This window comes from Eptatretus burgeri, chromosome 7, assembly GCF_056783735.1.
Source record: "Eptatretus burgeri isolate ZD-2024b chromosome 7, Ebu_testis_v1, whole genome shotgun sequence".
Taxonomy (NCBI): domain Eukaryota; kingdom Metazoa; phylum Chordata; class Myxini; order Myxiniformes; family Myxinidae; genus Eptatretus; species Eptatretus burgeri.
The window spans coordinates 104,173,063-104,185,698 of NC_140967.1; the positions used below are offsets into that span (position 1 = coordinate 104,173,063).

At 40.8% G+C, this 12,636-nt stretch overlaps 1 protein-coding gene and 1 long non-coding RNA gene across 5 annotated transcripts in view; both read right to left on the reverse strand.

Moving 5' to 3' along the window:
- Window positions 1-5,047, reverse strand: part of MRPL3 (mitochondrial ribosomal protein L3) — a 100,184-nt gene extending 95,137 nt beyond the window's left edge. For all 4 annotated transcript variants that reach the window (XM_085890102.1, XM_085890101.1, XM_085890100.1 and 1 more), the window contains exon 1: window positions 4,887-5,047. In XM_085890102.1, coding sequence (XP_085746228.1) covers window positions 4,887-4,921 — 35 coding nt within the window. In that variant the 5' untranslated portion in view covers window positions 4,922-5,047. The remainder of the gene's footprint in view (window positions 1-4,886) is intronic.
- A 4,270-nt stretch (window positions 5,048-9,317) lies between these two features.
- The window catches only part of LOC147023989 (uncharacterized), a 205,912-nt gene continuing 202,593 nt past the window's right edge, over window positions 9,318-12,636 (reverse strand). The window contains exon 11 of the long non-coding RNA XR_015060501.1: window positions 9,318-9,759. This is a non-coding gene — a long non-coding RNA (uncharacterized LOC147023989). The remainder of the gene's footprint in view (window positions 9,760-12,636) is intronic.

Sequence of the window (12,636 nt, forward strand, 5' to 3'; positions counted from 1 at the left end):
TTTCTCACCACAGGTGAGTTTAATTCCAAAGTAAAGGAGAATCACCTGCTTGAAATCTACGGTCTCAACAAGAGAAGTGGAAGGGCAAATGGTGGTAGAGTTTGCAAAAAGAATGGAAATGGCAGTGGTAAGTACGTATTTCAAGAAGAAGGAGGAACACAGGGTGACATACAAGAGTGGAGGAAAGTGCACACAGGTGGATTACATCTTAAGCAGAAGATGCAACCTGAAAAAGATTAGTGACTGTAAGGTGGTGACAGGGGAGAGTGTAGCTCGACAGCATCGATTGGTGGTCTGTAGGATGACTTTAGAGGTGAGGTTGAGGAAGAGAGTGAGGGCTGAACCAAGGACCAGATGGTGGAAGCTGAAGGAGGAAGACTGTTGCGTGAAATTTAGGGAGGAGGTGAGACAGGCGTTGGATGGTGGTAAAGATGGGTGGGATGATTGGGCAATGACAGCAGAAGTTGTGAGGGAGATAGCTAGGAAGGTACTTGGTGTGACATCTGGACAGAGGAAGGAAGATAAGGAGACTTGGTGGTGGAATGAGGAAGTACAGGAAAGTATAAGGAAGAAGGGGTTGGCGAAAAAGAAGTGGGATAGTCAGAGAGATGAAGAAAGTCGGCAGGAGTACAAGGAGTGGCGTCGAAAAGCAAAAGAGAGGTGGCAAAGGCCAAGGAAAAGGCATATGACGAGCTGTATGAGAAGTTGGATACAAAAGAAGGGGAAAAGGATTTATACCGATTGGCAAGACAGAGGGACCGAGCTGGGAAGGATGTGCTGCAGGTTAGGGTGATAAAGGACGCAAATGGGAATGTGCTGACGAGCGAGGAGAGTGTGTTGAGAAGGTGGATGGAGTACTTTGAGGAGCTGATGAATGAAGAAAATGAGAGAGAGAGAAGGTTGGAAGAGGTGGAGATAGTGAATCTGGAAGTGGCTGGATCAGTAAGGATGAAGTGAGGACTGCTATGAAGAAGATGAAAAGTGGAAAGGCGGTTGGCCCAGATGGTATACCAGTGGAGGCATGGAAGTGCTAAGGAGAGATGGCAGTGGGGTTGTTAACCAGATTGTTTAATAAAGTCTTGGAAAGTGAGAGGATGCCGGAGGAGTGGAGATTAAGTGTACTGGTTCCGATTTTCAAGAATAAGGGTGATGTGCAGAGCTGTGGAAATTACAGAGGGATAAAGTTATTAAGCCACACCATGAAGTTGTGGGAAAGAGTAGTGGAAGCTCGGTTGAGAGGAGAGGTGACGATCTGTGAGCAGCAATCTGGGTTTATGCCAGGAAAGAGCACCACTGATGCGATGTTTGCTTTGAGAATGTTGATGGAGAAGTATAGGGAAGGCCAGAAGGAGTTACATTGTGTGTTTGTGGATTTAGAGAAAGCTTATGATAGGGTGCCAAGAGAGGAGTTGTGGCATTGTATGAGGAAGTCGGGAGTGGTGGAGAAGTATGTGAGGATCGTGCAGGATATGTATGAGGACAGTGTGACAGCGGTGAGGTGTGCGGTAGGAATGACGGACCGGTTTAAGGTTAAAGTGGGATTGCACCAAGGATCGACTTTGAGCCCTTTCCTGTTTGCAATGGTGATGGACAGGTTGACGGACGAGATAAGACTGGAGTCTCCATGGACTATGATGTTCGCGGATGACATCATGATCTGTAGGGAGAGTAGGGAGCAGGCTGAATCGAGCCTCGAGAGGTGGAGGTACGCACTGGAGAGAAGGGGAATGTTAGTCAGTAGGAGTAAGACGGAGTACATGTGCGTAAATGAGAGGGAGGGTGGTGGTATGGTGCAGTTGCAAGGAGTTGAGGTGGGGAAGGTGGATTGGTTTAAATACTTGGGATCAACTGTCCAAAGTAACGGAGAGTGTGGGAGAGAAGTGAAAAAGAGAGTGCAGGCAGGATGGAGTGGGTGGAGAAGAGTTGCAGGAGTGATTTGTGACAGAAGGGTAGCTGCAAGAGTGAAGGGGAAAGTATATAAGACGGTAGTGAGACCAGCTATGTTGTATGGTTTGGAGGCGGTGGCGCTAACAAAAAGACAGGAAGCGGAGCTGGAGGTGGCAGAGTTAAAGATGCTGCGATTCTCGTTGGGAGTGACGAGGATGGATAGGATAAGAAATGAGTATATTAGAGGGACAGCGCAGGTAGGACGGTTTGGAGACAAAGTGAGAGAGGCGAGATTGAGATGGTTTGGACATGTGCACAGGAGGGAAACGGAGTATATCGGGAGAAGGATGTTGAAGATGGAGCCGCCAGGCAGGAGAAGAGGAAGGCCAAAGAAGAGGTTCATGGATGCGGTGAGGGCGGACATGCGGGTGGTTGGAGTGTCAATGGAAGATGTGGAGGATAGAGCGAAATGGAGACGGTTGGTCCGCTGTGGCGACCCCTAACGGGAGCAAGCCGAAAGAGGAAGAAGAAGACCTGCTTGAAATCTAATTATTTCTAACAACTTTTTAAAGGTGCCAATAATATTGTCTGGGCCATTTTAAGATTACTGTGTGGAATAAGCTGAGATTTAGTAGTTTCTTCAGCTTTTTTTTTGTTTGTTTGTTCCATTGCAAACCAAAGAAATACATAATATGTGGACACCAAGATATTATAATTTCAACAATTTTCTGGAAGAAATGGTACATTATTTGAAAAAAGTGCAACGGTGCCAATATTTTTGGCCATGACAGTGTGTTCCATGTTCCTATTGCTTCGAGAAAGATTAGTGTACTAGTTATCATTTTGTTTTCTCCTTCCGTGTCCTTCTCAAGGGTTCTTGCCGTTATAGAATAATACATTTTACCTTTGAAACGCGACATTAGACTCCCATTACCACTTCTACTTCTTCAACAACAGAAAGACGGACTTCTCAAATGGGGTGAAACTTTGATAAAACGGACACACATTTTTGTTCCAAAAAATTGATTATTAGCCTTTGTGTAATGGGAAGGATTGATACGAAGGAAGTTTCACGATAAACTATTCACCTGCTCCAACAGAATTTACACATCCATCTGTCGCCATTGGCACTCCGACTCGTTTTACCAAAATCTTGTTCTTCTTCTTTTTACTTTAATGGCCACAATTATTCCCACGTTCTGGTGAGGTTGGCCAGTGGAAGTTTTTAGTCCAAGTCTTTCATGAACCTGCTGGCAAGGCCTGAGGTTCGGCAAAGTAGTGAGGACAGGAATTTCGAATTTGCTCACGACGCCGGCGATGGCTCGCCTACTCTTCACGAAGGACACCGTGGTATTGTTAACGTCCACCAGCTAATGCCAGCAGACGGGATGCCCAGTTTAACGTCCATCCGAGGATATATATATATATATATATATATATATATATATATATATATATATATATATATATATATATATATATATATATATATATATATATATATATATATATATATATATATATATATATATATATATATGTCTCTCTATCTCTCTATCTCTATATATCTCTCTATCTCTATCACACACACACACACACACACACACACACACACACACACACACACACACACACACACACACACACACACACACACACACACACACACACACACACACACACCACTGCCTGTGAAACACCAGAATGACAGTTTATAGCTTGGCCAAGGTGTGCGTGCATACCTGTAACATCAAATTATAATCTTTCAAAATAAACAATCATTTCTGCTGCCACACCTGCATTGTCCTGAACAATTTCCCACAATGAAGACCGGTCCTGAACTCGGTACTCGAACCTTCCATCAATGGTTACTCTTGGAAGCAAAAGCCATCACGTGACCTTTCATTTGAACTCGACCAAGAGCCATGAACTTAAACGAAATATTTGACGTACACCTGCATCTATTCGGGTCAGCATGAACTCTTACTACAACTTGGTGCACATCATAAACTAACAACATAATTATTAGAATGGAAGGTCAAAGGTCATGGAAAAGCGAGGTGATGGAGGGTAAAAGGGCAGTGAACTGACAGGTGGACACAGGTAAGGGAACGAAGGAATAGGAAGACAGATGGCGAGGAAACACAGTCACCTGTCAAATAAAAAGGTGAGGAAATCGGTTAATAGGGGGGAGGAAGGATCATGGGGGGGGGGGGGAGGAAGGATCATGGGGGGGAGGAAGGATCATGAGGGGGGGGAAGGATCATGAGGGGGGAGGAAGGATCATGAGGGGGGAGGAAGGATCATGAGGGGGAGGATCATGAGGGGGGAGGAAGGATCATGAGGGGGGAGGAAGGATCATGAGGGGGGGAGGAAGGATCATGAGGGGGGAGGAAGGATCATGAGGGGGAGGAAGGATCATAGGGGGAGGAAGGATCATGAGGGGGAGGAAGGATCATGGGGGAGGGAGGAAGGATCATGAGGGGGGGAGGAAGGATCATGGGGGGGGGGAGGAAGGATCATGGGGGGAGGAGGAAGGATCATGGGGGGGGGAGGAAGGAAGGATCATGGGGGGGGGAGGAAAGATCATGGGGGGGGGGGGTAGATGGTCGACGACACGAGATGTAAGTGCACCGCTTGCTCGAAGCCCTGGAAGGAAGAACGGGATTCGATATCCTCTAAAGCCAGTTCCATAGACGTGGGTATTTTACTTTCAACGGTTACATACGGGATAGCCGGCTTAACGACCTGAGGCAGGGTGCTCCGTGATGCCGCACCTTCCATCAAACGGCACCTTTTTGCTTCAGACTTCGCTAATGATTGTAACTGAACACACAACACGGAACCGATCAACGTGACCTTACATCCCGAGGGTCGTGCACGTGTCTCCGTGTGCTTCTCGCGTGAATCGTCATTATTTATATGTTAAACCGTCGAATAAAACCGCTTCGTGCTTGCGGAGCCATCACGGCCAGCTCGCCGAGCTCGGCCTCACGCACCGACTCGCTCTCAGCAACACGCAGGGCGACGTCATGGCGAATCCGCCGAAAACCGCTCGAAGATCAGGTGTCCGCGATGGAGGCCCGTCACCGTGGGACTAGTTCAACAAGACACGCAACGAGCCAATCACACGCTCTCACGCGATGACGTCACGGCTGTGGCGATCTGTTCTGCTGTTGTTGTTGTTGTTGTTGTTGTTAATTTTTTTTCTTGTTATTGTTGATGTTGTTATGGTATTTAGAAGACTTATTTGAATGAATGTTGTGCTAAACCTCATGCTTTAAATGCACGGATAACCACGTGCCAGCGATCGAGACACAGGTCGTTATTTTCACAAATAAAAGGTATATCCATTTTACAAGCAAATAAAGCTCATTCTTTCTGTGACAGGAAAGCTCCCTCCCTTTCGCCCTCATGTACACATCTCAATGGTCCTGCTCATGCCACTCCCCATCCCATACACTCACACCTTCCCCCCCCCCTCCCCGACCCCATTGTACACCTGGAGACGGAGAGTGGCATTTCCAATAATCCCTCATAAAGCAGAAGTGCGAGACAGGGTTTGAAGAGCTGTGACTCCTGTGAGCAAAATGATGAAAATGGCGAAGATGAATGAAACGACACAATATGCGGGAGAAGTGAAAACAATCGCACGCGAGTTGCGCGCTGATCGGACCCGGGGCGCGGTTTGGATGTGGATGCGCCCGGGGGCGCGCGCGTCACACCGGAGCGCGAGGGGCGCGCGAGCAGGCACGAGATGGGGGCGCGCGAGCAGGCACGAGATGGGGGCGGGGGGCGCGAGAAGCCCGCTCACGCTACTTAATCATCGTTTGTCAAGGAGCGTTATTTGTGGGTCGCGTGGAGCCCGAGACGCCATAATAACGGGCACCGAGCAGCGGTGATGATTGAACCGAGTGGGACTTCTGGGGAAATCGATGATGGATGCAGTGAAGTCTCATCCTGTGCACATCATCCTCCATCGCTGCATGCACAACACTATGCTGTGGTAATAATAATAATAATTACAATAATGATAGTATTGATAATGACCATAATTACAATAATAACATCAATAATCCTAATCCTAATAATAATCATAGTAATGACAATATCAATTATAACAATTATCAATAATGATATATTTAATAATAACCACAATAATAATAGTACCAATAATAAGTCTTCCAAGTCAACTTGAAAGCCTAATAAACATAATGTTGAAAATGATCTCAATAATAACAATAAATCATAAAAAATAATCATAATGGCAATAATAACAATTATCATAATAATAAATCATCACAAACCAAAACTCAGGATATCTTAGAAATAATCAAACTTCGGAAATGGAAATGGGCAGGACACATTATCAGAAGGTCAGATAACATGTGGACAACAATATTAACAACATGAAGACGTATGGATAGCAACAGGAACAGGCGAAGGCCTCGTCTAAGATGGAGGAATGAAATGGACAAATGTTGAGGAAGAGTCAATTGCAACAATAAAGCAAGCGACAAAGAAACATGACGTCAACATGCTGTGGCTTTCTTCCAGCAGTGGACTGAAAATAGCTGATGATGATTCAATCATAAAACAACAATCATAACTAGAACTTCCACTTTATAACTGCTGGCAGTAATGACCGGGTACCCAGACGTCCGCCTTTGATACAACGTGAGACTTTCTGTGGATGATAGTTGCAAAGTTTCCCTTCGATAGGATAAGTGGTTCCAGAGAAAACATTCTTTAATAGTGATACAAATACAGCCCTGCATTAGGCTGCCATTAGACTACATGGCGTTAGATTCATCGGAATACAAGATGGCTGCCGAACCAAGTCACCTATGACGTCATAATATTTTTTTTCTACGGGTGAATGACTACGGGGGCGGTCAAGGTGAATTGTTGTGTTGATGATGCTCAAGAAATTTCAGATTTTTCCCATGCAGCGTTTTACTTGACGAATTTTCACCGGCATACCGCTTCACCAATGACGTCACGAAAATCACCCATGTTCCCCATGGGGAGCTTATTAAAATGTATGAAGCAAAAAATATTTCCATTGCACGGTTTCAGAGATACAGAGGTCCAAAGTTTATCGGTTTTTTCAAGATGGCGCCCGTACCACGTGACCTATGACGTCATAATTATCAACTGAGTATGCTATCAAAAAAGATACATACTAAGGTGAAAATTTCGTGTCGATCGGACTTATCGTTCCTGAGAAAATGATTTTTAAAGCGAAAGAACCCAAAAATTGCTGGCGGAAAAAGAATAAATAAGAAATAAACAGAAGAAAAACAATAGGTTACCCAGTCCATTTGACTGGGAACCCCAATAATCATAAAAACAACAATCAATCATAATAAATCATTAAAACAGCAATCATAATAATAAATCATAAAAACAACAATCATTATAATCATAAAAACAACAATCAATCATAATAAATCATTAAAACAGCAATCATAATAATAAGTCATAAAAACAACAACCAATCATAATAAATCATTCAAACAGCAATCATAATAATAAATCATAAAAACAACAGCCAATCATAATAAATCATTAAAACAGCAATCATAATAATAAGTCATAAAAACAACAACCAATCATAATAAATCATTCAAACAGCAATCATAATAATAAATCATAAAAACAACAATCATAATAATCATAAAAACAATCAATCATAATAAATCATTAAAACAGCAATCATAATAATAAATCATAAAAACAACAATCATAATAATAATGACTCATAAAAACAACAATCAATCCAAATAAATCATTAAAACAACAATCATAACCATAAATCATAAAAACAACAATCATAATAATCATAACCATAGGGGCAATACCCTTTGGCGCTCACCTGGTCGTGGCTGGATAAGATAACCAGGCAACCACTGGTAGCATGGATGATGCACAAAGTATGTAATGGAGAAGAAAGTAAATACCAATGGATTTCTTTTTTTTAATGCCATGAACAAACTTTGGTACATCATCAGTGATAAAGGTTGTGGTCAATGGATTTTTTTTAATGCCATGAACAAACTTTGGTACATCATCGGTGATAAAGTTTGTGGTCAAGTCTCAGCAAAATTGCATGTGTGTGGTTTCAGAGAAGAAAGAAAATATATATTTTGGGGGGCAACCCCCACATAGAGTGTCTTAGACCCCAACTTTTTTTGATGTCGTGAACAAACTTTAGTACATCATGGGTGATGAAGGGGGTGGTCAACTTTCAATGGAATTGTGTGTGTAGTTTCTGAGAAGAAAGCAAGTACATTTTTTTTGGGGGGGGGTGGGGGCAACCCCCCTTACACCACCTTCGAGCCCGATTTTTCTAATGTCATGAACAAACTTTAGTACACCATGGTTGTTGATTGTTGTAGTCAAGATTCATCGGAATTGTATATGTCATTGATGAGAAGAAAGCAAATATCTCTTTTCTTCTTCTTCTTCTTCTTCTTCTTCTTCTTCCTCTACTGCTTCTTCTTCTTCTTCTTCTTCTTCTTCTTCTTCTTCTTCTTCTTCTTCTTCTTCTTCTTCTTCTTCTTCTTCTTCTTCTTCTTCTAGGAGGGGAAACCCCCTGTAAACTCCCCCGAAGAACCACTCAGACCCCAACTTTTTTTTAATGCCATGAACAAACTTTGGTACATCACAGGTGATGAAGGTTGTGGTAAAGTTAAGTCAAAATCCGATGTGTAGTTTCAGAGAAGGAGTTGAAAGTATTTGTGGACGGACGGACAGATGACGCGCCATCCCATAGGTTCCCTGGAACTACATTCCAGGTGAGCTAAAAAAATCAACCATAAAAACAACAATCATAATAATAATCAATGAGAAAACAAAACTCATAATAAATCATAAAAACAAGTCAAATAATAAAAAAAAATCAAAAACAACAATTAATAAATTCATCAATCATTTGAACAGCAATCATAATAATGAATCATAAAAACAATAATCAATATAACACATCATAAGTTCATAAAAATCAATCATAAAAAACAACAATCATAACAACAATCAATCATAAAACATAATAATAAATCATTTTATACAACAATCATAAAAAACAACAATAATAATCAATCATAATACAACAATAATAATGAATCATAAAGACAAGTCATAATAATAATAATAAATCATAAAAAACAACAATAATAAAAATAATCAATCATTTGAACAGCAATCATAATAATAAATCAAAAAACAGCAATCATAATAAAATATCATAAAAACAACAATCATAAATTCATAAAAAACATAATAATAAATCATTAAAACAGCAATCATAATAATAAATCATAATAACAATCATAAAACATAATAAATCATTAAAACAATCATAAAAATCAATCATAAAAACAACAATCAAAATAATAACCAATTATAAAAACACCAACCATAATAATAATAATCAATCATAAAAACAACAATCCTAATAATAATCATGAAAACAACAATCCTAATAACAATCATTAAAACAGTCATAATAATCAACCATAAAACAACAATCATTATAATCAAACAAAAAAAGAACAATCATAATCACAAAAAAATAACAATTATATGAAGCACAATAACAACAGAAATAGCAGTATTAAAAACAATAATCCAAACAAGAATTTCAATAGCAATGACAATAAATATTAATGATTGATCATCATTATAATAATATTAACCCAATATAACGGCATTCAGGGGAGCACACACCTCTGCCAGGATGAACAGTTTATGTTTTGTATCCCACTGAAAGGCTGGATCTGAATTGGGACCTGAAGCAAAATAGAATCGGCTTGTTCTTGTCACCTACCAACTCATCCATTTAGTTTTGTCATAACTTTTTGAGATGTCCTGCTCACAAAAACAGACAGACAGGGGTGAAAACATAACCTCCGTCCACCTTCGGTAGCAGAGGTAATAATAAAACATTTATAAATGCAGGTGGACAGCTGCCATAACATGAGCGAATACAACAGTTCTTGAATCACAAAGAGGTACAATATGTACAACACAGCAAATACAAGGAGACACTAGAACAGCTCCGCTTGGTTTCGAACATGCTCGTCTGCGGTCTAGCTGCTCCTGGGTGTCATTTGCGATAATCCACAATGGCGGCTAACTGAGAGAACACCATCCTTTACACTTAGAGGTTTTAGTTCGATGATGTAAAGCTGCTGTCTTACTTGATAGCGGTCTTCTTGTGAACATTAAAATGCCGCAACATGTATCGAAAGAACTGGAGGTTATTGTGTGCCAGAATCCTCGTTAAGTATGCAAGTAAATTGGAGAGGTAGATATTAATGAAGGACAAGAAGTTAGGCTTCGCTATAAAATGTTGTCTTCTACATGTCATTATATTGATATTTGTGTGAATAATAATAAGTTTTTTGATAGGCTGATTCATAGGATTTATCCAGAAAGCCAAATAGCAGAAAAGAGTAGTAATGATGATAATGTAGTGGCATATCTGGATGTGTTAGAGTTGGAAATAATTGTTTTAGTATAAATGTGTAGCATAAAGTTGAATATTTTAGTTTTGCTGTTCTCTTGTATACGTTTCCATCTAGTAATGTACCGTAGTGGTTAAGATAAGCTACAATGTGTTTTCAGCTCAGCTTATTAGATTTGCGATAATTTGTTCTGTTGAGGATGATTATGTGGTTAGTATCAAGAAGATGTATTCCATTATGTTGGAGAGGGGTTATTGTGCTAAGAGTTTGATTCGGTCACATGAGAATGCTTTTAGACGTCATTATAATCTCGTTTAAGTTTGGTTGGTTTTCGTGGAAACAGGTTCCCGCAGCATTGGAAGTTGTGTGAAATAATAATAAGAAATAATGGGTAATATCGGTTTAAAAAAAAATTGATTAAGTAAACTGGAAGTGTGTCAATAGTGTTTACCAGAAATGGATTTTCCTTATCATAATTCATGGACCGGTGTTTGTGGGTCGGCGTTTTTGTCGCATGGCGACACCTTCAGTTCTAGGCCGATTACATCCAGACTTGCTACAGATGATCAGCATGACCCCAATTAATGTATAGGGGTGTTTTCATCTTTGCTGGTGGTCTTGGGGGGAGGGGTGCAAATTCGGTATGTAAATGTGTATCGTGTAGCGCCACCTCCAGGTTTTCCCTGGTAATACAAGTCTCCACCATTTACAGTACAGTATTCCTGTCCCCACGTTTTCCATTGCTGTGAGGTGTTTTGAATTATAAGCAGTAGGTGGTATGTTTTTGCTTCATGCACCTAGCCCGGGTTATTACTTACGAAATCTAGAGATTTCGTAAGTATATTGATGACTTCCGTCCTCTGTTTGTGTGTTTGTTTGTAGGCACGATAACTCGAGAACGGAAGAAGCTACCGTTGTCAAATTACACCACGTGATTCAGGAGGTGATGGCTAGCGCTGATTAGATTTTGGTCAAAATCGGTCACAGGTCAGGGTCACAGTGAGGTCAAACATAATTCCATAAATTCATGTGGAGAAATGGAGTATTTTTGCTTTGCTCGACGTTACGAGTTCGTTTTAACTTCGATTTTAATTTTGTCTTCGGTTTTTGCGATCGCTTAGGATGCTTAAAACTCAGTTGTCGAAATTCTGGTAAAAATCGGATGTTTTGGAGACGTTTTAAGATTTTATAAAAAATATTTCACTCGTCGCGTCACGGCTCGTCACGTGGTGCAGCGCGCTCGAGCAGACGCGTCGTTGAGTCACGTAAAGGTTTTTTGTGTGTGCGCTGACGGTGTTTTCGATAAAGATGGTGTTTAAAAGTCATTTTTATCCCAATAAAGGTTATCGTCGCTTGCCTGACTCGCTATGCCATCGGATTATGTAAAGATTGTTGGTGGATGGCCGAATATTATGGTTTTGTGACTTTGATCAAATAATATAAAATAATTGCATGGAGAAATGGAGATTTTTTGCTTCGGTTGACGTTACGAGTTCGTTTTAACTCGGATCGCAATTCTGTTTTCACTTTTGGTAACGGTTAAGTATGCTTAACTCTCGGTTGTCGAAATTCTGGTAAAAATCTGATGTTTTATGAGATTTATGTCGGGTGTCATGTCTGAGGCTTAACTGAAGATTATGCTAATGAGGGGGATTGTAACACACGGCATTACGCACTCGTTTTAAAGTCAATTTCAATCCTGTTTTCACTTTTGGTAACGGCTAAGTATGCTTAATACTCGGTTGTCGAAATTCTGGTAAAAATCGGATGTTTTATGAGAGGTTTGGTACAAAATCATCGTAGAAACTTCGTTTGCGTCGCTACCTTCTCTCGAGACAGCTTTTATTAGACAAGGTCAGAGGTCAAGTTGACGATTTCGTAAGTACCAGTCTATGACTGCTTGTTTTTTTTTTGCCTTTACAGAGCTGTCAGTTGCCTATATACCGCCCAAATAAAGGTATGTGTCAGAAAAACATGTTGCATGTTTGGAACAAGAGCACTCTGAGGGTGGGTACTCAGCCAGTCATTATAAATAGAGGGCCTGTGTATTGATTTGTGTGCTGGTGGATTTCTGTGTACATTCTGTGGTGATAAGGTATTTCTGGTGCGTGTGTGTGTGTGTGTGTGTGTGTGTGAGGTGGGGGAGGGGAGAGGGGTGTGTGGTGTGTGTGGTGTGTGTTGTGGGTGCTTTCTGTTGGTGTGTGTGTGATAGTGGTTTTTTTTTTGGTATGCATGGTTTCTTTTTGTCCTCTATCTCTCTTTCCTTCTTTTTCTTTCT